The 26,155-nt window shown below is 36.5% G+C and overlaps 1 protein-coding gene and 1 long non-coding RNA gene across 3 annotated transcripts in view; one reads left to right on the forward strand and one right to left on the reverse strand.

Moving 5' to 3' along the window:
* The window catches only part of LOC144074529 (uncharacterized), a 44,434-nt gene extending 18,496 nt beyond the window's left edge, over positions 1-25,938 (reverse strand). The window contains exons 1-4 of the long non-coding RNA XR_013300318.1: positions 25,863-25,938; positions 23,163-23,297; positions 18,531-18,660; positions 17,437-17,480 (exon numbers count right to left, since the gene is read on the reverse strand). This is a non-coding gene — a long non-coding RNA (uncharacterized LOC144074529). The remainder of the gene's footprint in view (positions 1-17,436; positions 17,481-18,530; positions 18,661-23,162; positions 23,298-25,862) is intronic.
* On the forward strand, positions 22,381-24,798 carry LOC144074528 (corticotropin-releasing factor-binding protein-like). Of its 2 annotated transcripts, XM_077601002.1 has the most exons (7): positions 22,381-22,519; positions 22,580-22,682; positions 23,126-23,295; positions 23,618-23,822; positions 23,912-24,066; positions 24,153-24,273; positions 24,470-24,798. In XM_077601002.1, the coding sequence occupies exons 1-7, from the start codon at positions 22,442-22,444 to the stop codon at positions 24,628-24,630; spliced, it is 993 nt and encodes a 330-aa protein (XP_077457128.1). In that variant the 5' UTR covers positions 22,381-22,441; the 3' UTR covers positions 24,631-24,798. The 2 variants fall into 2 exon arrangements, with proteins under 2 accessions (XP_077457128.1, XP_077457127.1); XM_077601001.1 differs by having other exon boundaries at positions 22,408-22,682.
* Positions 25,939-26,155: the final 217 nt, after the last annotated feature.

Raw genomic sequence — 26,155 nt, forward strand, 5'->3', positions numbered from 1 at the left:
CCTCAAAAAACGACATAGTATAGTAAGGCTTTTTTTCCTTCAAAAAACGACATAGTATAGTAAGGCTTTTTTCCTCAAAAAACGACATAGTATAGTAAGGCTTTTTTCCTTCAAAAAACGACATAGTATAGTAAGGCTTTTTTCCTTCAAAATACGACATAGTATAGTAAGGCTTTTTTCCTTCAAAAAACGAAATAGTATAGTAAGGCCTTTTTCTTCAAAAAACGACATACTATAGTAAGGCTTTTTTCCTCAAAAAAACGACATAGTATAGTAAGGCTTTTTTCCTCAAAAAACGACATAGTATAGTAAGGCTTTTTTCCTTCAAAAAACGACATAGTATAGTAAGGCTTTTTTCATCAAAAAACGACATAGTATAGTAAGACTTTTTTCCTCAAAAAACGACATAGTATAGTAAGGCCTTTTTCCTCAAAATACGACATACTATAGTAAGGCTTTTTTCCTCAAAAAAACGACATAGTATAGTAAGGCTTTTTTCCTCAAAAAACGACATAGTATAGTAAGGCTTTTTCCTTCAAAAAACGACATAGTATAGTAAAGCTTTTTTCCTCAAAAAACGACATAGTATAGTAAGGCTTTTTTCCTTCAAAAAAACGACATAGTATAGTAAGGCTTTTTTCCTCAAAAAACGACATAGTATAGTAAGGCTTTTTTCCTTCAAAAAACGACATAGTATAGTAAGGCGTTTTTCCTCAAAAAACGACATAGTATAGTAAGGCTTTTTTCCTTCAAAATACGACATAGTATAGTAAGGCTTTTTTCTTCAAAAATGACATAGTATAGTAAAGCTTTTTTCCTCAAAAAAACGACATACTATAGTAAGGCTTTTTTCCTCAAAAAAACGACATAGTATAGTAAGGCTTTTTTCCTCAAAAAACGACTAATATAGTAAGGCTTTTTTCCTTCAAAAAACGACATAGTATAGTAAGGCTTTTTTCATCAAAAAACGACATAGTATAGTAAGAATTTTTTCCTCAAAAAATGACATAGTATAGTAAGGCCTTTTTCCTCAAAATACGACATACTATAGTAAGGCTTTTTTCCTGGAAAAAACGACATAGTATAGTAAGGCTTTTTTCCTCAAAAAACGACATAGTATAGTAAGGCTTTTTTCCTTCAAAAAACGACATAGTATAGTAAGGCGTTTTTCCTCAAAAAACGACATAGTATAGTAAGGCTTTTTTCCTTCAAAAAACGACATAGTATAGTAAGGCTTTTTTCCTTCAAAATACGACATAGTATAGTAAGGCTTTTTTCTTCAAAAATGACATAGTATAGTAAGGCTTTTTTCTTCAAAAAACGACATAGTATAGTAAGGCTTTTTTCATCAAAAAACAACATAGTATAGTAAGACTTTTTTCCTCAAAAAACGAAATAGTATAGTAAGGCCTTTTTCTTCAAAAAACGACATACTATAGTAAGGCTTTTTTCCTCAAAAAAACGACATAGTATAGTAAGGCTTTTTTACTCAAAAAACGACATAGTATAGTAAGGCTTTTTTCCTCAAAAAACAACATAGTATAGTAAGGCTTTTTCCTTCAAAAAACGACATAGTATAGTAAAGCTTTTTTCCTCAAAAAACGACATAGTATAGTAAGGCTTTTTTCCTTCAAAAAAACGACATAGTATAGTAAGGCTTTTTTTCCTAAAAAAAACGACATAGTATAGTAAGGCTTTTTTCCTCAAAAAACGACATAGTATAGTAAGGCTTTTTTCCTCAAAAAAACGACATAGTATAGTAAGGCTTTTTTACTCAAAAAACGACATAGTATAGTAAGGCTTTTTTCCTCAAAAAACAACATAGTATAGTAAGGCTTTTTCCTTCAAAAAACGACATAGTATAGTAAAGCTTTTTTCCTCAAAAAACGACATAGTATAGTAAGGCTTTTTTCCTTCAAAAAAACGACATAGTATAGTAAGGCTTTTTTTCCTAAAAAAAACGACATAGTATAGTAAGGCTTTTTTCCTCAAAAAACGACATAGTATAGTAAGACTTTTTTCCTCAAAAAACGACATAGTATAGTAAGGCCTTTTTCCTCAAAATACGACATACTATAGTAAGGCTTTTTTCCTAAAAAAAACGACATAGTATAGTAAGGCTTTTTTCCTCAAAAAACGACATAGTATAGTAAGGCTTTTTCCTTCAAAAAACGACATAGTATAGTAAAGCTTTTTTCCTCAAAAAACGACATAGTATAGTAAGGCTTTTTTCCTTCAAAAAAACGACATAGTATAGTAAGGCTTTTTTCCTCAAAAAACGACATAGTATAGTAAGGCTTTTTTCCTTCAAAAAACGACATAGTATAGTAAGGCGTTTTTCCTCAAAAAACGACATAGTATAGTAAGGCTTTTTTCCTTCAAAATACGACATAGTATAGTAAGGCTTTTTTCTTCAAAAATGACATAGTATAGTAAAGCTTTTTTCCTCAAAAAAACGACATACTATAGTAAGGCTTTTTTCCTCAAAAAAACGACATAGTATAGTAAGGCTTTTTTCCTCAAAAAACGACTAATATAGTAAGGCTTTTTTCCTTCAAAAAACGACATAGTATAGTAAGGCTTTTTTCATCAAAAAACGACATAGTATAGTAAGAATTTTTTCCTCAAAAAATGACATAGTATAGTAAGGCCTTTTTCCTCAAAATACGACATACTATAGTAAGGCTTTTTTCCTGGAAAAAACGACATAGTATAGTAAGGCTTTTTTCCTCAAAAAACGACATAGTATAGTAAGGCTTTTTTCCTTCAAAAAACGACATAGTATAGTAAGGCGTTTTTCCTCAAAAAACGACATAGTATAGTAAGGCTTTTTTCCTTCAAAAAACGACATAGTATAGTAAGGCTTTTTTCCTTCAAAATACGACATAGTATAGTAAGGCTTTTTTCTTCAAAAATGACATAGTATAGTAAGGCTTTTTTCTTCAAAAAACGACATAGTATAGTAAGGCTTTTTTCATCAAAAAACAACATAGTATAGTAAGACTTTTTTCCTCAAAAAACGAAATAGTATAGTAAGGCCTTTTTCTTCAAAAAACGACATACTATAGTAAGGCTTTTTTCCTCAAAAAAACGACATAGTATAGTAAGGCTTTTTTACTCAAAAAACGACATAGTATAGTAAGGCTTTTTTCCTCAAAAAACAACATAGTATAGTAAGGCTTTTTCCTTCAAAAAACGACATAGTATAGTAAAGCTTTTTTCCTCAAAAAACGACATAGTATAGTAAGGCTTTTTTCCTTCAAAAAAACGACATAGTATAGTAAGGCTTTTTTTCCTAAAAAAAACGACATAGTATAGTAAGGCTTTTTTCCTCAAAAAACGACATAGTATAGTAAGGCTTTTTTCCTCAAAAAAACGACATAGTATAGTAAGGCTTTTTTACTCAAAAAACGACATAGTATAGTAAGGCTTTTTTCCTCAAAAAACAACATAGTATAGTAAGGCTTTTTCCTTCAAAAAACGACATAGTATAGTAAAGCTTTTTTCCTCAAAAAACGACATAGTATAGTAAGGCTTTTTTCCTTCAAAAAAACGACATAGTATAGTAAGGCTTTTTTTCCTAAAAAAAACGACATAGTATAGTAAGGCTTTTTTCCTCAAAAAACGACATAGTATAGTAAGACTTTTTTCCTCAAAAAACGACATAGTATAGTAAGGCCTTTTTCTTCTAAAAACGACATAGTATAGTAAGGCTTTTTTTCATCAAAAAACGACATAGTATAGTAAGACTTTTTTCCTCAAAAAACGAAATAGTATAGTAAGGCCTTTTTCTTCAAAAAACGATATACTATAGTAAGGCTTTTTTCCTCAAAAAACGACATTATATTAAGACTTTTTTCCTCAAAAAACGAAATAGTATAGTAAGGCCTTTTTCTTCAAAAAACGATATACTATAGTAAGGCTTTTTTCCTCAAAATACGACATAGTATAGTAAGGCTTTTTTCATCAAAAAACGACATAGTATAGTAAGGCTTTTTTCTTCAAAAAACGACATAGTATAGTAAGGCTTTTTTCATCAAAAAACGACATAGTATAGTAAGACTTTTTCCTAAAAAAAACGACATAGTATAGTAAGGCTTTTTTCCTCAAAAACGACATAGTATAGTAAGGCTTTTTTCCTCAAAAAAACGACATAGTATAGTAAGGTTTTTTTCCTCAAAAAACGACATAGTATAGTAAGGCTTTTTTTCCTTCAAAAAACGACATAGTATAGTAAGGCTTTTTTCCTCAAAAAACGACATAGTATAGTAAGGCTTTTTTCCTTCAAAAAACGACATAGTATAGTAAGGCTTTTTTCCTTCAAAATACGACATAGTATAGTAAGGCTTTTTTCCTTCAAAAAACGACATAGTATAGTAAGGCTTTTTTCCTCAAAAAACGACAAAGTATAGTAAGGCTTTTTTCCTTCAAAAAACGACATAGTATAGTAAGGCTTTTTTCCTTCAAAATACGACATAGTATAGTAAGGCTTTTTTCATCAAAAAATGACATAGTATAGTAAGACTTTTTTCCTCAAAAAACGACATAGTATAGTAAGGCCTTTTTCTTCTAAAAACGACATAGTATAGTAAGGCTTTTTTCCTCAAAAAACGACATACTATAGTAAGGCTTTTTTCCTAAAAAAAACGACATAGTATAGTAAGGCTTTTTTTCCTCAAAAAACGACATAGTATAGTAAGGCTTTTTTCCTTCAAAAAACGACATAGTATAGTAAGACTTTTTTCCTCAAAATACGACATAGTATAGTTAGGCTTTTATCTTCAAAAAACGACATAGTATAGCAAGGCTTTTTTCTTCAAAAAACGACATAGTATAGTAAGGCTTTTTTCATCAAAAAACGACATAGTATAGTAAGACTTTTTTCCTCAAAAAACGAAATAGTATAGTAAGGCCTTTTTCTTCAAAAAACGACATACTATAGTAAGGCTTTTTTCCTAAAAAAAACGACATAGTATAGTAAGGCTTTTTTCCTCAAAAAACGACATAGTATAGTAAGGCTTTTATCCTTCAAAAAACGACATAGTATAGTAAGGCGTTTTTCCTCAAAAAACGACATAGTATAGTAAGGCTTTTTTCCTTCAAAAAACGACATAGTATAGTAAGGCTTTTTTCCTTCAAAATACGACATAGTATAGTAAGGCTTTTTTCTTCAAAAATGACATAGTATAGTAAAGCTTTTTTCTTCAAAAAACGACATAGTATAGTAAGGCTTTTTTCATCAAAAAACAACATAGTATAGTAAGACTTTTTTCCTCAAAAAACGAAATAGTATAGTAAGGCCTTTTTCTTCAAAAAACGACATACTATAGTAAGGCTTTTTTCTTCAAAAAAACGACATAGTATAGTAAGGCTTTTATCCTCAAAAAACAACATAGTATAGTAAGGCTTTTTTCCTTCAAAAAACGACATAGTATAGTAAGGCTTTTTTCATCAAAAAACGACATAGTATAGTAAGACTTTTTTCCTCAAAAAAACGACATAGTATAGTAAGGCCTTTTTCCTCAAAATACGACATACTATAGTAAGGCTTTTTTCCTCAAAAAAACGACATAGTATAGTAAGGCTTTTTTCCTCAAAAAACGACATAGTATAGTAAGGCTTTTTTCTTCAAAAAACGACATAGTATAGTAAGGCTTTTTTCATCAAAAAACGACATAGTATAGTAAGGCTTTTTCCTTCAAAAAGCGACATAGTATAGTAAAGCTTTTTTCCTCAAAAAACGACATAGTATATATAGTAAGGCTTTTTTCCTTCAAAAAACGACATAGTATAGTAAGGCTTTTTTTCCTAAAAAAAACGACATAGTATAGTAAGGCTTTTTTCCTCAAAAAACGACATAGTATAGTAAGACTTTTTTCCTCAAAAAACAACATAGTATAGTAAGGCCTTTTTCTTCTAAAAACGACATACTATAGTAAGGCTTTTTTCCTAAAAAAAAACGACATAGTATAGTAAGGCTTTTTTCCTCAAAAAATGACTTAGTATCGTAAGGCTTTTTTCTTCAAAAAACGACATAGTATAGTAAGGCTTTTTTCCTCAAAAAAATGACATAGTATAGTAAGGCTTTTTTCCTTCAAAATACGACATAGTATAGTAAGGCTTTTTTCTTCAAAAAACGACATAGTATAGTAAGGCTTTTTTCTTCAAAAAACGACATAGAATAGTAAGGCTTTTTTCATCAAAAAACGACATAGTATAGTAAGACTTTTTCCTCAAAAAAATACATAGTATAGTAAGGCTTTTTTCCTCAAAAAACGACATAGTATAGTAACGCTTTTTTCCTAAAAAAAAGACATAGTATAGTAAGGCTTTTTTCATCAAAAAACGACATAGTATAGTAAGACTTTTTTCCTCAAAAAACGAAATAGTATAGTAAGGCCTTTTTCTTCAAAAAACGATATACTATAGTAAGGCTTTTTTCCTCAAAAAAACGACATAGTATAGTAAGGCTTTTTTCCTCAAAAAATGACATAGTATAGTAAGGCTTTTTTCTTTCAAAAAACGACATAGTATAGAAAGGCTTTTTTCATCAAAAAACGACATAGTATAGTAAGACTTTTTTCCTCAAAAAACGAAATAGTATAGTAAGGCCTTTTTCTTCCAAAAACGACATACTATAGTAAGGCTTTTTTCCTCAAAAAAACGACATAGTATAGTAAGGCTTTTTTCCTTCAAAAAAACGACATAGTATAGTAAGGCCTTTTTTCCTCAAAATACGACATAGTATAGTAAGGCTTTTTTCATCAAAAAACGACATAGTATAGTAAGGCTTTTTTCATCAAAAAACGACTTAGTATAGTAAGGCTTTTTTCATCAAAAAACGACATAGTATAGTAAGACTTTTTCCTAAAAAAAACGACATAGTATAGTAAGGCTTTTTTCCTCAAAAACGACATAGTATAGTAAGGCTTTTTTCCTCAAAAAAACGACATAGTATAGTAAGGTTTTTTTCCTCAAAAAACGACATAGTATAGTAAGGCTTTTTTCCTTCAAAAAACGACATAGTATAGTAAGGCTTTTTTCCTCAAAAAACGACATAGTATAGTAAGGCTTTTTTCCTTCAAAAAACGACATAGTATAGTAAGGCCTTTTTCCTTCAAAATACGACATAGTATAGTAAGGCTTTTTTCCTTCAAAAAACGACATAGTATAGTAAGGCTTTTTTCCTCAAAAAATGACATAGTATAGTAAGGCTTTTTTCCTTCAAAATACGACATAGTATAGTAAGGCTTTTTTCTTCAAAAAACGACATAGTATGGTAAGGCTTTTTTCTTCAAAAAACGACATAGTATAGTAAGACTTTTTTCCTCAAAAAACGACATAGTATAGTAAGGCCTTTTTCTTCTAAAAACGACATACTATAGTAAGGCTTTTTTCCTCAAAAACGACATAGTATAGTAAGGCTTTTTTCATCAAAAAAACGACATAGTATAGTAAGGCTTTTTTCATCAAAAAAGACATAGTATAGTAAGACTTTTTTCCTCAAAAAACGACATACTATAGTAAGGCTTTTTTCCTCAAAAAAACGACATAGTATAGTAAGGCTTTTTTCCTTCAAAAAACGACATAGTATAGTAAGGCTTTTTTCATCAAAAAACGACATAGTATAGTAAGACTTTTTTCCTCAAAAAACGACATAGTATAGTAAGGCCTTTTTCCTCAAAATACGACATACTATAGTAAGGCTTTTTTCCTCAAAAAAACGACATAGTATAGTAAGGCTTTTTTCCTCAAAAAACGACATAGTATAGTAAGGCTTTTTTCCTAAAAAAAACGACATAGTATAGTAAGGTTTTTTTCCTCAAAAAACGACATAGTATAGTAAGGCTTTTTTCCTTCAAAAAACGACATAGTATAGTAAGGCTTTTTTCCTCAAAAAACGACATAGTATAGTAAGACTTTTTTCCTCAAAATACGACATAGTATAGTAAGACTTTTTTCCTCAAAATACGACATAGTATAGTAAGGCTTTTATCTTCAAAAAACGACATAGTATAGCAAGGCTTTTTTCTTCAAAAAACGACATAGTATAGTAAGGCTTTTTTCCTCAAAAAACGACATAGTATAGTAAGGCTTTTTTCCTTCAAAAAACGACATAGTATAGTAAGGCGTTTTTCCTCAAAAAACGACATAGTATAGTAAGGCTTTTTTCCTTCAAAAAACGACATAGTATAGTAAGGCTTTTGTCCTTCAAAAAACGACATACTATAGTAAGGCCTTTTTCCTCAAAATACGACATACTATAGTAAGGCTTTTTTCCTCAAAAAACGACATAGTATAGTAAGGCTTTTTTCCTCAAAAAACGACATAGTATAGTAAGACTTTTTTCCTCAAAAAACGACATAGTATAGTAAGGCCTTTTTCCTCAAAATACGACATACTATCGTAAGGCTTTTTTCCTCAAAAAAACGACATAGTATAGTAAGGCTTTTTTCCTCAAAAAACGACATAGTATAGTAAGGCTTTTTTCATCAAAAAACGACATAGTATAGTAAGGCTTTTTCCTTCAAAAACCGACATAGTATAGTTAAGCTTTTTTCCTCAAAAAACGACATAGTATAGTAAGGCTTTTTTCCTTCAAAAAACGACATAGTATAGTAAGGCTTTTTTTCCTAAAAAAAACGACATAGTATAGTAAGGCTTTTTTCCTCAAAAAACAACATAGTATAGTAAGACTTTTTTCCTCAAAAAACGACATAGTATAGTAAGGCTTTTTTCTTCAAAAAACGACATAGTATAGTAAGGCTTTTTTCCTCAAAAAACGACATAGTATAGTAAGGCTTTTTTCTTCAAAAAACGACATAGTATAGTAAGGCTTTTTTCTTCAAAAAACGACATAGTATAGTAAGACTTTTTCCTCAAAAAAACGACATAGTATAGTATGGCTTTTTTCCTCAAAAAACGACATAGTATAGTAAGGCTTTTTTCCTCAAAAAACGACATAGTATAGTAAGGCTTTTTTCTTCAAAAAACGACATAGTATAGTAAGGCTTTTTTCCTCAAAAAAACGACATAGTATAGTAAGGCTTTTTTCTTCAAAAAACGACATAGTATAGTAAGGCTTTTTTCTTCAAAAAACGACATAGTATAGTAAGACTTTTTCCTCAAAAAAACGACATAGTATAGTAAGGCTTTTTTCCTCAAAAAACGACATAGTATAGTAAGGCTTTTTTCCTCAAAAAACGACATAGTATAGTAAGGCTTTTTTCATCAAAAAACGACATAGTATAGTAAGACTTTTTTCCTCAAAAAACGAAATAGTATAGTAAGGCCTTTTTCTTCAAAAAACGATATACTATAGTAAGGCTTTTTTCCTCAAAAAAACGACATAGTATAGTAAGGCTTTTTTCCTCAAAAACCGACATAGTATAGTAAGGCTTTTTTCTTTCAAAAAACGACATAGTATAGAAAGGCTTTTTTCATCAAAAAACGACATAGTATAGTAAGACTTTTTTCCTCAAAAAACGAAATAGTATAGTAAGGCTTTTTTCCTAAAAAAAACGACATAGTATAGTAAGGCTTTTTTCCTCAAAAAACGACATAGTATAGTAAGGCTTTTTTCCTTCAAAAAACGACATAGTATAGTAAGGCTTTTTTCATCAAAAAACGACATAGTATAGTAAGACTTTTTTCCTCAAAATACGACATAGTATAGTAAGGCTTTTTTCTTCAAAAATGACATAGTATAGTAAAGCTTTTTTCTTCAAAAAACGACATAGTATAGTAAGGCTTTTTTCTTCAAAAAACAACATAGTATAGTAAGACATTTTTCCTCAAAAAACGAAATAGTATAGTAAGGCCTTTTTCTTCAAAAAACGACATACTATAGTAAGGCTTTTTTCCTCAAAAAAACGACATAGTATAGTAAGGCTTTTTTCCTTCAAAAAACGACATAGTATAGTAAGGCTTTTTTCATCAAAAAACGACATAGTATAGTAAGACTTTTTTCCTCAAAAAACGACATAGTATAGTAAGGCCTTTTTCCTCAAAATACGACATACTATAGTAAGGCTTTTTTCCTCAAAAAAACGACATAGTATAGTAAGGCCTTTTTCCTCAAAATACGACATACTATAGTAAGGCTTTTTTCCTCAAAAAAACGACATAGTATAGTAAGGCTTTTTTCCTCAAAAAACGATATAGTATAGTAAGGCTTTTTTCCTAAAAAAAACGACATAGTATAGTAAGGTTTTTTTCCTCAAAAAACGACATAGTATAGTAAGGCTTTTTTCCTTCAAAATACGACATAGTATAGTAAGGCTTTTTTCCTTCAAAATACGACATAGTATAGTAAGGCTTTTTTCTTCAAAAAACGACATAGTATGGTAAGGCTTTTTTCTTCAAAAAACGACAGTGTAGTAAGGCTTTTTTCATCAAAAAACGACATAGTATAGTAAGACTTTTTTCCTCAAAAAACGACATAGTATAGTAAGGCCTTTTTCTTCTAAAAACGACATAGTATAGTAAGGCTTTTTTCCTCAAAAAAAACGACATAGTATAGTAAGGCTTTTTTCATCAAAAAAGACATAGTATAATAAGACTTTTTTCCTCAAAAAACGACATACTATAGTAAGGCTTTTTTCCTAAAAAAAACGACATAGTATAGTAAGGCTTTTTTCCTCAAAAAATGACATAGTATAGTAAGGCTTTTTTCCTTCAAAAAACGACATAGTATAGTAAGGCTTTTTTCATCAAAAAACGACATAGTATAGTAAGACTTTTTTCCTCAAAATACGACGTAGTATAGTAAGGCTTTTATCTTCAAAAAACGACATAGTATAGCAAGGCTTTTTTCTTCAAAAAACGACATAGTATAGTAAGGCTTTTTTCATCAAAAAACGACATAGTATAGTAAGACTTTTTTCCACAAAAAACGAAATAGTATAGTAAGGCCTTTTTCTTCAAAAAACGACATACTATAGTAAGGCTTTTTTCCTCAAAAAAACGACATAGTATAGTAAGGCTTTTTTCCTCAAAAAACGACATAGTATAGTAAGGCTTTTTTCCTTCAAAAAACGACATAGTATAGTAAGGCGTTTTTCCTCAAAAAACGACATAGTATAGTAAGGCGTTTTTCCTTCAAAAAACGACATAGTATAGTAAGGCTTTTTTCCTTCAAAAAACGACATAGTATAGTAAGGCTTTTTTCCTTCAAAATACGACATAGTATAGTAAGGCTTTTTTCTTCAAAAATGACATAGTATAGTAAAGCTTTTTTCTTCAAAAAACGACATAGTATAGTAAGGCTTTTTTCATCAAAAAACAACATAGTATAGTAAGACTTTTTTCCTCAAAAAACGAAATAGTATAGTAAGGCCTTTTTCTTCAAAAAACGACATACTATAGTAAGGCTTTTTTCCTCAAAAAAACGACATAGTATAGTAAGGCCTTTTTCCTCAAAAAACGACATAGTATAGTAAGGCTTTTTTCCTTCAAAAAACGACATAGTATAGTAAGGCTTTTTTCATCAAAAAACGACATAGTATAGTAAGACTTTTTTCCTCAAAAAACGACATAGTATAGTAAGGCTTTTTTCCTCAAAAAACGATATAGTATAGTAAGGCTTTTTTCCTAAAAAAAACGACATAGTATAGTAAGGTTTTTTTCCTCAAAAAACGACATAGTATAGTAAGGCTTTTTTCCTTCAAAATACGACATAGTATAGTAAGGCTTTTTTCCTTCAAAATACGACATAGTATAGTAAGGCTTTTTTCTTCAAAAAACGACATAGTATGGTAAGGCTTTTTTCTTCAAAAAACGACAGTGTAGTAAGGCTTTTTTCATCAAAAAACGACATAGTATAGTAAGACTTTTTTCCTCAAAAAACGACATAGTATAGTAAGGCCTTTTTCTTCTAAAAACGACATAGTATAGTAAGGCTTTTTTCCTCAAAAAAAACGACATAGTATAGTAAGGCTTTTTTCATCAAAAAAGACATAGTATAATAAGACTTTTTTCCTCAAAAAACGACATACTATAGTAAGGCTTTTTTCCTAAAAAAACGACATAGTATAGTAAGGCTTTTTTCCTCAAAAAATGACATAGTATAGTAAGGCTTTTTTCCTTCAAAAAACGACATAGTATAGTAAGGCTTTTTTCATCAAAAAACGACATAGTATAGTAAGACTTTTTTCCTCAAAATACGACGTAGTATAGTAAGGCTTTTATCTTCAAAAAACGACATAGTATAGCAAGGCTTTTTTCTTCAAAAAACGACATAGTATAGTAAGGCTTTTTTCATCAAAAAACGACATAGTATAGTAAGACTTTTTTCCTCAAAAAACGAAATAGTATAGTAAGGCCTTTTTCTTCAAAAAACGACATACTATAGTAAGGCTTTTTTCCTCAAAAAAACGACATAGTATAGTAAGGCTTTTTTCCTCAAAAAACGACATAGTATAGTAAGGCTTTTTTCCTTCAAAAAACGACATAGTATAGTAAGGCGTTTTTCCTCAAAAAACGACATAGTATAGTAAGGCGTTTTTCCTTCAAAAAACGACATAGTATAGTAAGGCTTTTTTCCTTCAAAAAACGACATAGTATAGTAAGGCTTTTTTCCTTCAAAATACGACATAGTATAGTAAGGCTTTTTTCTTCAAAAATGACATAGTATAGTAAAGCTTTTTTCTTCAAAAAACGACATAGTATAGTAAGGCTTTTTTCATCAAAAAACAACATAGTATAGTAAGACTTTTTTCCTCAAAAAACGAAATAGTATAGTAAGGCCTTTTTCTTCAAAAAACGACATACTATAGTAAGGCTTTTTTCCTCAAAAAAACGACATAGTATAGTAAGGCCTTTTTCCTCAAAAAACGACATAGTATAGTAAGGCTTTTTTCCTTCAAAAAACGACATAGTATAGTAAGGCTTTTTTCATCAAAAAACGACATAGTATAGTAAGACTTTTTTCCTCAAAAAACGACATAGTATAGTAAGGCCTTTTTCCTAAAAATACGACATACTATAGTAAGGCTTTTTTCCTCAAAAAAACGACATAGTATAGTAAGGCTTTTTTCCTCAAAAAACGACATAGTATAGTAAGGCTTTTTTCATCAAAAAACGACATAGTATAGTAAGGCTTTTTTCATCAAAAAACGACATAGTATAGTAAGGCTTTTTTCATCAAAAAACGACATAGTATAGTAAGACTTTTTCCTAAAAAAAACGACATAGTATAGTAAGGCTTTTTTCCTCAAAAACGACATAGTACAGTAAGGCTTTTTTCCTCAAAAAAACGACATAGCATAGTAAGGTTTTTTTCCTCAAAAAACGACATAGTATAGTAAGGCTTTTTTCCTTCAAAAAACGACATAGTATAGTAAGGCTTTTTTCCTCAAAAAACGACATAGTATAGTAAGGCTTTTTTCCTTCAAAAAACGACATAGTATAGTAAGGCTTTTTTCCTTCAAAAAACGACATAGTATAGTAAGGCTTTTTTCCTCAAAAAACGACAAAGTATAGTAAGGCTTTTTTCCTTCAAAAAACGACATAGTATAGTAAGGCTTTTTTCTTCAAAAAACGACATAGTATGGTAAGGCTTTTTTCTTCAAAAAACGACAGTGTAGTAAGGCTTTTTTCATCAAAAAACGACATAGTATAGTAAGACTTTTTTCCTCAAAAAACGACATAGTATAGTAAGGCCTTTTTCTTCTAAAAACGACATAGTATAGTAAGGCTTTTTTTCTTCAAAAAACGACATAGTATAGTAAGGCTTTTTTCATCAAAAAACGACATAGTATAGTAAGACTTTTTTCCTCAAAAAACGACATAGTATAGTAAGGCCTTTTTCTTCTAAAAACGACATACTATAGTAAGGATTTTTTCCTCAAAAAAGACATAGTATAATAAGACTTTTTTCCTCAAAAAACGACATAGTATAGTAAGGCTTTTTTCCTTCAAAAAACGACATAGTATAGTAAGGCTTTTTTCCTCAAAAAACGACAAAGTATAGTAAGGCTTTTTTCCTTCAAAAAACGACATAGTATAGTAAGGCTTTTTTCTTCAAAAAACGACATAGTATGGTAAGGCTTTTTTCTTCAAAAAACGACAGTGTAGTAAGGCTTTTTTCATCAAAAAACGACATAGTATAGTAAGACTTTTTTTCTCAAAAAACGACATAGTATAGTAAGGCCTTTTTCTTCTAAAAACGACATAGTATAGTAAGGCTTTTTTTCTTCAAAAAACGACATAGTATAGTAAGGCTTTTTTCATCAAAAAACGACATAGTATAGTAAGACTTTTTTCCTCAAAAAACGACATAGTATAGTAAGGCCTTTTTCTTCTAAAAACGACATACTATAGTAAGGATTTTTTCCTCAAAAAAGACATAGTATAATAAGACTTTTTTCCTCAAAAAACGACATACTATAGTAAGGCTTTTTTCCTAAAAAAAACGACATAGTATAGTAAGGCTTTTTTCCTCAAAAAACGACATAGTATAGTAAGGCTTTTTTCCTTCAAAAAACGACATAGTATAGTAAGGCTTTTTTCATCAAAAAACGACATAGTATAGTAAGACTTTTTTCCTCAAAATACGACGTAGTATAGTAAGGCTTTTATCTTCAAAAAACGACATAGTATAGCAAGGCTTTTTTCCTCAAAAAACCGACATAGTATAGTAAGGCTTTTTTCCTCAAAAAACGACATAGTATAGTAAGGCTTTTTTCCTTCAAAAAACGACATAGTATAGTAAGGCGTTTTTCCTCAAAAAACGACATAGTATAGTAAGGCTTTTTTCCTTCAAAAAACGACATAGTATAGTAAGGCTTTTTTCCTTCAAAATACGACATAGTATAGTAAGGCTTTTTTCTTCAAAAATGACATAGTATAGTAAAGCTTTTTTCTTCAAAAAACGACATAGTATAGTAAGGCTTTTTTCATCAAAAAACAACATAGTATAGTAAGACTTTTTTCCTCAAAAAACGAAATAGTATAGTAAGGCCTTTTTCTTCAAAAAACGACATACTATAGTAAGGCTTTTTTCCTCAAAAAAACGACATAGTATAGTAAGGCTTTTTTCCTCAAAAAAACGACATAGTATAGTAAGGCTTTTTTCATCAAAAAACGACATAGTATAGTAAGACTTTTTCCTAAAAAAAACGACATAGTATAGTAAGGCTTTTTTCCTCAAAAACGACATAGTATAGTAAGGCTTTTTTCCTCAAAAAAACGACATAGTATAGTAAGGCTTTTTTCCTCAAAAAACGAAATAGAATAGTAAGGCCTTTTTCTTCAAAAAACGACATACTATAGTAAGGCTTTTTTCCTCAAAAAAACGACATAGTATAGTAAGGCTTTTTTCCTCAAAAAACGACAAAGTATAGTAAGGCTTTTTTCCTTCAAAAAACGACATAGTATAGTAAGGCTTTTTTCATCAAAAAACGACATAGTATAGTAAGACTTTTTTCCTCAAAAAACGACATAGTATAGTAAGGCCTTTTTCCTAAAAATACGACATACTATAGTAAGGCTTTTTTCCTCAAAAAAACGACATAGTATAGTAAGGCTTTTTTCCTCAAAAAACGACATAGTATAGTAAGGCTTTTTTCTTCAAAAAACGACATAGTATAGTAAGGCTTTTTTCATCAAAAAACGACATAGTATAGTAAGACTTTTTTCATCAAAAAACGAAATAGTATAGTAAGGCCTTTTTCTTCAAAAAACAACATACTATAGTAAGGCTTTTTTCCTCAAAAAACGACATAGTATAGTAAGGCTTTTTTCCTTCAAAAAACGACATAGTATAGTAAGGCTTTTTTCATCAAAAAACGACATAGTATAGTAAGACTTTTTTCCTCAAAAAACGACATAGTATAGTAAGGCCTTTTTCCTCAAAATACGACATACTATAGTAAGGCTTTTTTCCTTCAAAAAACGACATAGTATAGTAAGGCTTTTTTCATCAAAAAACGACATTTATACATAGACACTGAGGTTAAATTGTACCTGGAAAAAAATGCTCTCAATATACGACATAGTATAACGGGCAAATTGGCCCTGAATGCTTTTTGAACCCAAATTGTCCAGTTAGGAGGCCTACTCCAAGATTTTGGTGCCAACCGTTCAGCAAAACAATAAGAAAACGTACGCAATCCTCCGCATCAAAGCATCGGGAATGGCAACGGTCTCATTAACATTCGCTTAACCGCGCTTCTCTCGGCAATTGTGATGGGCCAAAGGTTCGAGTGGCGTGAATGGTGGGCCAAGCCACGCGTGAATGTGTGTGTGTGTGTGTGTGTGTGTGTGTATGTGTGGGGACAACGCCTCACCACAACAAAAGGACTAATTAGCAATCAATTACTGGCGTGTTTCTGTTCTGCACCTTTTATATGGTTAGAGTGGCGAGCTGGTTACTGCTTGCTTCCTTCAGATGGCCCATTCACACACGCACGCACACCCACCCACATACACCCACACACACCCACACACCTGCTCCTTTTGTGGGTGTGTGTGCACTACAACCGGATGAGTGTTTGGATACAAGCAGCGGGACCTCGACTTACGCATGCTTCTGCCTGAAAATATTCAGCTTACGAATAAAAAAATAAAAAAAATCGGTCCAAGATACGAAAAAAAAAAGTTACAAAACGTCAAAGAAAGTCAAAGATCCGCTAGTATACTTTTATCGTACAATGATAAAACGGATGCATTTTAAGTGGCGCTGGATTTGCATACAAGCAGTTAACGAATTCAGTGCCATCGAGAGCGGGAGTCGCATTTGGACGGGGAGGAACGCTGGTGATGACTTGCAGAGAAATGCATAAATAAAATGGGAGAAATTGGCACGCGGGTGTCACACGCACACTTGGGGGCCCCGAGAGAGGGCCTCTCGCGCACGCAAACAAGTTTGCATTTCAACAAGCCACATCCATCATCATCAACACTCACATCTGCTCGCTGCCTCGGCTTTAAATCTCGCAGTAAAAAAAAAAAGACGGGGAAAAAAATAAAACCCTCCTCCGTAGCTGCATCTTTCTCCCTCCCTCCCTCCCTCTTCATCTCCGGTCACCTCTCGTAACTCCCACTCCAGCCCGCTCTTGGATCTACATGGAGGGGTTTGCAAGCGTGGCGTGTGTGTGTGTGAGTTGTGGTCGTCCGCTTCCTTAGAATCAATATTTAATGATGATGTTATCAGTGGTTTTATGTGTAATTTAGCCCGCGTCAGTATGAATGAGACGCTGTCAGATTTATGGCACGCCGCATTTATTTTGCCTTAATGGCTGCACAAAAGCAAAGCCCGATGGATCGGCGTCAATTCTACGCGTGTGTGTCGCCGGCGCCAGGGACGGCTTTTACGGGGGGCTCCTTTGATTGGGGCCTTTTTACCACAACGCCATTTCAAAAAGAAAGAGTAAGGAAAGTTTCAGTGATCCAAAATAGCCCTCCGAATATCAATAGAGTGGAACTTGTACTTACGAAATGAGTTGCTTTCATGAGTACTTTCTTCATTTGGAGTTTTCCTAAGAAGACACAAATTTGACATTGAATTAGCGACAGAAAAGTAGCAAAAACACAAAACGAGCTACGAGTTTCGGTAGCAAAAATTGGTGATTCTTAATGATCCCATTGACTTTGATTTACTTTGTACTTTGTGCTTTTTGCTTTGTTGTTCTGCGGCCTTTGACTGTATTGTCTAACTTATAACTATGCCTTTTCTTGCTACTGTCACAATGAAATTTCCCAAATACGGGATGAATAAAGTCATCCAATCCAATCCAATTCTCAAGGCTACCCCCCCTCTAAAATCCTTAAAAATGATCAAAAGTATGCCACTTTTGTATGAAATATTTGTGGCCAAAAAAAGGAAAAGAAAAACATTCATTCCTTATCTGAAAGCCCTTAAAAGGGTCGCCAGGGGTGCTGGAGCCTATCCTATCTTAGACACACCGAACGGGCGAAAGCATTGGTAAGCTGACGGCCATCGCTAAACGCCATTTTGAAAGTGGCGAGGCGAGAAAACAAGAGTTTGACGTGACATTTGTTAGCGCGCTGCCTCTCATGGATTTCCCCGAGCGAACGCAATCCATCAAACGGCGGGCGCTTTTGATATTTGTCCCTGCGCCGGTCGGCAAAGGCCATAATTATGACGGCGTATTCCGCTGGCTTTTTCTCCCGATAACAAGTCATTTTTAATCCAATTAGGGCCCTCTAACGTGAGAGGCATAATACGGCGGCCCCGGGGACACATGAGAGAATATGCAGGACATTTATCCCGACAGTCAATATTGAATTTCTCAGCAAGCAGCTGTGGCTGCTCTCGCTGACATTCTCCACCTCTGCACGGTGATCCGTCCTGATTAAAGCGGCTTTTCTACTTCATCAACATTCATTACGCCACCCAGCCGTGCGTGGCCACGCGGGCCGCCGCCGCCGGTAAACTTACGCGCTCTCCCTTACTGTACTTTTTTTGTCGGGAGCTCGCGCGACGTCGCATTGTCGTCGTCGTCAAAGCTCTCGGCCGACAAAAACTTTCCTTGAGTGGTGGAATTGTGAAATTTCAAATGGCTCACCATTCGCTAGATTTGGACCGGCGGTGATTCCTCAAATCGTCGTCGTCAATGATTGAAGTCCAACCCACGATGGGAATAACGACGGTGAGATGCCGAGGTGTAAAGAACACACACTGTTGTCAGCACAGCCCTAAAAAAGAAAAAAAAATATTTCAGAGAAGAGTCGTGAGGACACGAAGGGGGGAATAACTTATTGTAAAAATACGTGCCTCGCAAGGAACTGTAAAATATTACAAAAACGAGGGTAGAGAATGTCTAAGTGATGGCAAGCTAGCAGTCAGTCAAAGCGTAAAAACGGGTTCCGTCCAAAACATCTTTTAAAGAGGCATGGCTCAACGGCGCCATCTTGTGGCGGCTCGCGGAAAGTCACCCCAACACGGAATCCTTAGATCAGGGGTCGGGAGGGAACCTTTTTGAAAGAGAGAGCCATAAACAATTCTTATTTTCTAATGTTATTGCTAAAGAGCCATTTCCAGAATTTAAAAGTAAAAATGTATGAAAATGTGCATTTTTTTTTTCTGTCATTTCACCACTTTTTAATCACAAAAAGTCTCTGATTTCTTTTGACAACATTGTTATGATGTTGCTAATCAATCAGTATTAATGAGATGAGTCATGAAAAACTGAATTATGATTAAAGTGGTATTAGAGCTATTCTTAACGCCACAGTGTCGACGTGACGCTCCTATTGGTGCGTTCGGGACTCGGCTCTCTCACTGGTGATTTTCATATTTGACCTCACAGGTTAGTGGAGAGCCATATGCACCCATGGAAAGAGCCACATATGGCTCCCGAGCCGTAGGTTCCCTACCCCTGCCTTAGATGAAACGCGTAAACATGTTTGATTTCTTTTGTACTTTGGACGCGGACAAACTGCTGCCATATTGGAGCCGATTGCAGTCGATACGATTTACGCCGAGCGCCCTGAATCACTGTCGTGGATTACGCGCTGCAATCAATGTTAATTAACTCGGACGAGACGAGCAGGTTGGCGCTGAAAAGAAGCACGATGACGTTGGAAGGTACACCTGCAAATCCCAGGCTTCCTCAACTTTCATTTACCTGAACAAATGAGCAAATGGGTGGGAAGAATGAGAGAAACAAATAAGAAGAGTGGCAGCAGGAGACCTCCCCTGAAGTTGTGGGCCGGGAGTTCATTAAAGCAAGACGGCGTTAGCCATCGCTCTTCATTAACACCTTTTCAACTAAGCACGTTTGGGAGGCTAAAAATCCATGCTGAGCTCTTCTCCGCTCATCTCTCTCTGTCCGGCTCGTCCAAACAGGGAGGGTCGCCTCATTACGACCACCCGGACGGCGACGGCTCAAGATACATGACGCGTGCGCACCCCGAGTTAGCAATCATCCAGCCCTTGGTTCCCACGGACGGCGACGGACGATCGCTAGCCGGCCCCTCGCAGTCGAAATGGAATAGACGAAGGCCGAGCTCATACGTACTTTGCCGTAGGGAAATGTATAATAATATGAAATAAAATAACCCGACAGACGTGTAAATGTCGTCGATGGCGCTAAAACATTAGCGTGCGATGAAATGTTCGGAGCGAATAATCTGGGAACTTTGAAAGCGGTCTGCTCAGTATATTTATGTATACCGTATTTTCACGACTATAAGGCGCGCATAAAAGTCAAAAAATTTCTCCAAAATAAACAGGGCGCCGTATAATCCAGTGCGCTTTATATATGGACCAATACTAAAATTGTTATCACCATAAAATAAAATAAATCAGTCGATAGGACAACTACGGAAAGCAGCCCCCGACTCTACTATTTTCCCGTAGATAAAGTACTGCGCAGTGACTGCTGGGATATAGAGTTCTTAATACACCCAGTTCTTCAATACAGTTAGTATGAGGTCGCGCGAGCACACTCATTTGGTGCTGGCCGTCATTTCGGCTGTATTTACAAAAGAAATCCTGCCGCTAAATGTTGGCGTCAACAGAGCATTCAAAGCTAGACTGTGAACTATGTATATATATTATATATAATAACTCGGAGCTTGCCGTCATTCCCGGAGGCTTGAGAACTACAACCGCGGGCGTTTTGGAAGACTCATTTGGGCAATTGTTTCATTCGGACACAGAAAATGAGGACTTTGATGGATTTGTGGGTGATGATGACGTGAGTAAGTTGTAAAATGTCTAAATAAAGTACAACCCAACGCAGTTTTGCTTCCGTTGCCTTTTTAAAAACGTCTTTTTAGCGTGTGGGTGTAGCGTGCAACAACTATATTTGCCAGCAGTCACTGCGCACCGGAACCCGGAAATAGGCTACTTCCGGTAGCCAGCGCTATTGCGTTTCGATGTTCATCCATATATAATATATATATGCGTCTAAAAAAACGGTGCGTACTTTGTGTGTCTAAAATACAGAAATAGCACTCGTTACTGACACTGCGCTGTAAAATCCGATGCGCCGAATAGTCGTGAAAATACGGTACATATTTTTTGGGGGGGTTAAGTGTGGAGGAAAGCTGAATGGAAAGTTTTTCCTTGTGGCCACCAGAGGGCAGCACTAGCTACCATTCGGATTACTGCGTTTATTTTTCATACCCTAAACCCAATTTGTCTTGCGAGTATCTATCTGGTGGAGTCACAGTCAATTGGACAGCGTTGAATAATACGGGGACGTTGCCTCTACCTTATTGGCTGCCGTCGAGAGCGGGAGATGTCCAATCCATTGGAAACGGGACGGCTAGCGCCGAATTCCCGAGTTCTCCGATTTCCATTCCCATCTTTTTTCCTTTGTTCTCGTTTGAGACGATCATTCATTTCCCAGCGTCCTTTTTCGTCTACCTACGCGGAAGCAAAGTGTGTTTAGCGTGATCTTTGCTCCGTTGGCAACTTTAACAATGACATCAATAAATGGGCAAAGACATCCTCCGCGCACACGGCTTGAAAAAGAACGGCAATTAATTCTCATTGCCCCCCCCGCGGCCTTGAATTGAAGGTAATGCACCCCGAATAGGTCAGTGCGCACCGAGGGGAGAATGCCATCCTAGTTGCTCTTTCGCGTCTTTCTTATTTTGGGAGCCGGCCGTGTGGCATCGCAAGTGCATGGCAAGGGAAATGTCAACACTTATTAGGCGATACTTTTAATGCTACAAAAAGTACTTTGTGTGTACGCGTGTATTTTAGACTGAATGGGAGCAAGCGTGTCGTCCCAAACACTTTGCTCGTCTAGTTTGACCTTTCACGATGGCCGCGTGGACTTTTACAATTAGCCTCATCTCAGTGTATTGGATGTAGTAATCTACCGTGTCTTTTTCCCTTAAGCAAAGCAATTACATTAATACTATAATAATACTTTGTGGCGATCGATAGGTTCCCAGACCTGAGACCAATGGGGGAATAACCGCAATGCATTTTTAGGGTGCCTGTTTAATATTATATTTGGACACTGCACTATAATTTAACTCCCGAACATAGACGGACACTGCCCTCTAGTGGTCAGTGAAAGCATCACCAGAGAAGCCGCTCTCTACTTCCCAAAGTCTTGGTCTCTGTCTGGATCTCGTAATGGCCCAGGAATTCTGGTCTAATGGCTATTCCGAGCAAAAATCTATCTTTCGTTTTCAACCTCTGTCTTCACTTGAACGTCTTTTCTATCAATCTGTCTAGTAGTTTTGGCACAATTTGACATGGAAAATGTGCCCCTGACTGCGCTCCAATCACACGCACTTACTTCATTACTCTTCCAATCACGAGTCCGTCCCGTTCATGGACGTAAGTCATCTGCGTAGAGCGCAATGACAGTTTGACCCACTGGCGTGTGCGTGCGTCAGGGTAGGTGGTGCCAGATGCCGCGCGCGCCCTATAAAAGCGGGCACGGCGCATTCGGTCGGCAGTCTCCTCCCCCCTTCTACCCTCCGACAGCGAGCGACCCGTGGCGGTGGCATGTTTCGGCCAGCGCAACTTCTGCTGCTGCTGCTCTTCTCGCTAACATACCAGATGACGGGGAGCCGCCACATCCGCGTAAGAGCCGCTTTACAAAACACGGGATGGCTCGCCCCGTCCTCAAACGTGCGCACGCAGGACGCGGGTGAGGGCGAGGACAACGTCTCGGCCGAATCCCGTTGGCTTCTGGCTTTGGAGCGGGAGAAACAATCGGAAGACTTTATTTTCCAACGACCCCTCAGTAAGTGGCTCGACCGTGAAGCGTCGGTGATTTGTAATGTTTTTTCCTCACTTTAAAGTGACCCAAGAATGGGCGAAAGCGCCCAAATTGAAGTCACCTCGTCATTTTGCCGCCTGCAACAGAATAGCCTTATCTTGAGCGTCTTTCAATTGTTTTGCTGAGGAAAACGAGGATAGCATTGGCCCTTTGGTCAAACCAAGCACTGCCAAAAATGACAATTTTCACTCGTTGCTATCTGTAGTTTGTGCAATTGGTCAGGCCAATGAACCACGACACCCGTGTATATTAACCTAATTTATGAACGAACTGGAATCGCCTCAGAAACTGTCAAAGGGAGGACCGAGTCACGTTTGGGTGTGCTTTTGGAATGGTTTTTAGGGCGGGCGGGGGTAAGATTAGGGGCAGGTTGAAACGTGGTCCTAAATTTATTTTCTAACTATCAGGATGCTTGGACATGTTGGCCACCGAAGGCCACTTTACCTTCACGGCGTCGGCGGAGGAGGAGGAGGAGCGACCGACGTGCGCCACCTTCATCATCGGCGAGCCCGGCGAGGTCGTCGGCCTGAAGCTCTCCGACGTCAACGTGGACTGCGATGCGGGCGATTTCATCAAGGTCTAATAGAAACATTCAAATACAGTTATGGTTTAGTCTGGTTGAACTTTGAAGAGCCATGCATTTGCTAACTCTACGTCAAATACCTTTTCTAATCTTAAACAGCGCTTTGAAGTAAAGTACTACTCTCAATCGTTAGATCCAAAACTGTCAGTGTGGAAAATACCAATATCAAATGGAGGTTTTTTGTGAAGAGTATATTTTAGAGGAGAGCAAAAAATAATCACTATCCTGTGCAGAATTTGAACTTTGGAAGTTGGACATTTTTCTTCACCTTTAGTCACCGTTAGTGCATTTTTGACGGCCACTCGCATGCTTTCAGATATTTGACGGCTGGGTTCTGCAGGGGGAGAACTTCCCCAGCAGTCAGGACCACCCGCTGCCTCTGCACCGACGCTACACGGACATCTGCTCCTCCTCTTCGGGGGCCGTCCGCTCGTCTCAGAACGTGGCCGCCGTCTTTTTCCGCGTCCGCCGCCCCGGCGGCGGCTTCACCCTGGCCGTGGAGAAACTGCACAACCCTTGGCGTGAGCTGGGACCGGACCGAACCACCCGGCGACGGAAAGCGTCTTTGCGTTCAAAGTATGCGCTGATGCCCCAAATGCGTGCGTTTCAGCGTGCAACATCGTGTCTCAGAGCCCGGAGGGCAGCTTCACCATGGTGCTGCCCCATCAGAACAGAAACTGCAGCTTCTCCGTCATTTACCCGGTGGAGATAGAGGTGACGCAGCTGGCCTTGGAGGAGGACCAAAGCAATCAGCTCAGGCCCAGGGTCAGGCAGGCCTTTTTTTCTTAGGATTTCTATTCCATATGACGACGTCGCCCCCTTCCTTCAAGCGTTTGTTTGTCTGGCCTTAGTGGAGGTCGTCCTCCGGATGTTTGGGTTCGGGTGACTACCTGGAGCTCCTGGGAGGAAACGGCGTCGACACGTCCCGCATGTTTCCAGTGGCCGCTCTGTGTTTCCCTCTCAGTAGACCGGGTAAGTGCTGCGTTCGTTCCGAGGTGGCCTTTGTGAGGGTGAGTGCTCTCAATAAACGGAAATGGAATGTTTTGGGAGTCTTGCGCTCCTCTTCTGTGGCGTTTGCACCATCTCCTCGTCCCCTTTCGGGATGTTCGGGGGGGTTCCGCAAGGTCTCGAGGCTTTATTCATTCCTCCCTCGTCCACGGTTCCTCAGCCCAGATAAAAATGGCTTGCGACAACTCCGTGGTGAGGCTGGTGTCCAGCGGCAACTACGTCAACCGAGTGTCTTTCCGCTACCGACTGCTCCCGCCCCGGCGACCGTCCGCGACGCACCGGAACGGCCTGGACGTGGACGACGTGTGCAACGCGGAATAAGATGTCAAATGACGTCAAATCTGTCGATACGTGCACATGGCTACGCCGTCCAGAAGTATTTTGGTTTATTCCTTGGTCAATCCTGCATAACATTCTTATGTCCCGTGTTTGTACTATGTTGCCTTGATCAGTCCAAAAAAATACAGCAACTATGCATGACAAAACAGACTCTAAAATCTCCTTGTTTGAATTTCAAGCTTGTATTCGAAAAATTATTTGAGATGATTTGGCGTATTTGCGTGATTTTTTTCGCTGCGTTTTAAAAGATCGTGTTCTTCTAAAATAATCACGCGCACACCAAGTGAAAATATCGGATGGTAAATTACACTGCCCAAAGAATACACAATGAAGACGAAAATAATAGATATAGATTATAGACAATGAGAGATAGGGAGGAAAAAAAACATAAGACGCAATTGGATATTGGTCGCAAGGCCACCCAGCCAAACTAGGGGGAAAAATGTGAATTAAAGTCCAGGCAAAACACTACTCAGAAATCTAATTTTAGCAGAGACGACGAGGAGGGAGAGTTTTTCTCCGCGTTCCATTAAAAACATGTCTGAGGACATCAGCGTCTGGGTTTTAATGAGCTCTAATCGGCCGTGTGCCCCCTCACAGCATTAAGGAAAACAGTTTATGATGGGAATTAAGGCGCATGTTTTCATATTGCGGGTTGACCTCGGTCAAAGCGGGCGACCCATCCTCCTCTTCGGCACGTGCGCTCCAATCCATCCATCCCCACGGACGTTTCTGTTAACGTTTAGCCTTTCATTTCCTCCTCACGGACACGTCGCCTCCAAACTGCTCAACGGGGATAATTCAATTACCGGCCGGACGTGGTTTTCGCTTGACGGCCCGCAATTTTCACTTTTGATTATTAGAGGATGAATTGCACTTGGAGGCTAGCGAGGAGGGGCGACACGGGAGGGGGGCTTCACACTCTTTGCCTGTCCTCTCCTCCTTAGTCTCCAGCAATGCGTAGACCTGAACCATCGTTGGAAGGACGACACGGCCACGTACTCGCAAGCCAGGACGTGCCATACTTGTATTGACCTATTAACGTTAGCTAATAGCTCATGTGCACGTTTCACCCGATAAGTCAAACGTCCTGTGACGTGAAAACAACAAAGAAAAAAACATAGCACTTTTCGGCACGAGCACAACTAAAGCAGAAAATATTTATACAATAAAATGTAGGTCGAAAACATGAATAAAATGATCATTTTGCTTACCTGTAGTGTTTGATGACAGCGAGGCCAATTTGTGTGCAAATTTTCTTCCGAGCATGCGCAGAACAGACACGGTCGCATAACCCCGACGCACAATTATACGTCATACGTGTTATTTGTGTGCCGAGATAAGCCATCGTCCACAACGATTCTAAAAATGAAAAGGCTCGCAAGACACTCGATATTTGTGAGGAGGAACTAAAAAGATATTGAACTGTGACTGATCTCATCTGTGTATTATAAGTTGATTTGTCCTTGAAATATAATAATTTAAGAAAACGCTGCCGTCCAATTGA

The sequence above is a fragment of the Stigmatopora argus genome, chromosome 5 (genome assembly GCF_051989625.1).
Source record: "Stigmatopora argus isolate UIUO_Sarg chromosome 5, RoL_Sarg_1.0, whole genome shotgun sequence".
NCBI classification, from domain to species: Eukaryota; Metazoa; Chordata; class Actinopteri; order Syngnathiformes; family Syngnathidae; genus Stigmatopora; species Stigmatopora argus.

Bases quoted from the DNA above. Each gene is read 5' to 3' on its own strand.
- LOC144074528 (XM_077601001.1), top strand. From the start codon at position 22,442: ATGTTTCGGCCAGCGCAACTTCTGCTGCTGCTGCTCTTCTCGCTAACA. The intron at 24,067-24,152 runs GTCAGGCAGGCC...GTCTGGCCTTAG, and splicing joins GCAATCAGCTCAGGCCCAGG to TGGAGGTCGTCCTCCGGATG. The intron at 24,274-24,469 runs GTAAGTGCTGCG...ACGGTTCCTCAG, and splicing joins TTTCCCTCTCAGTAGACCGG to CCCAGATAAAAATGGCTTGC.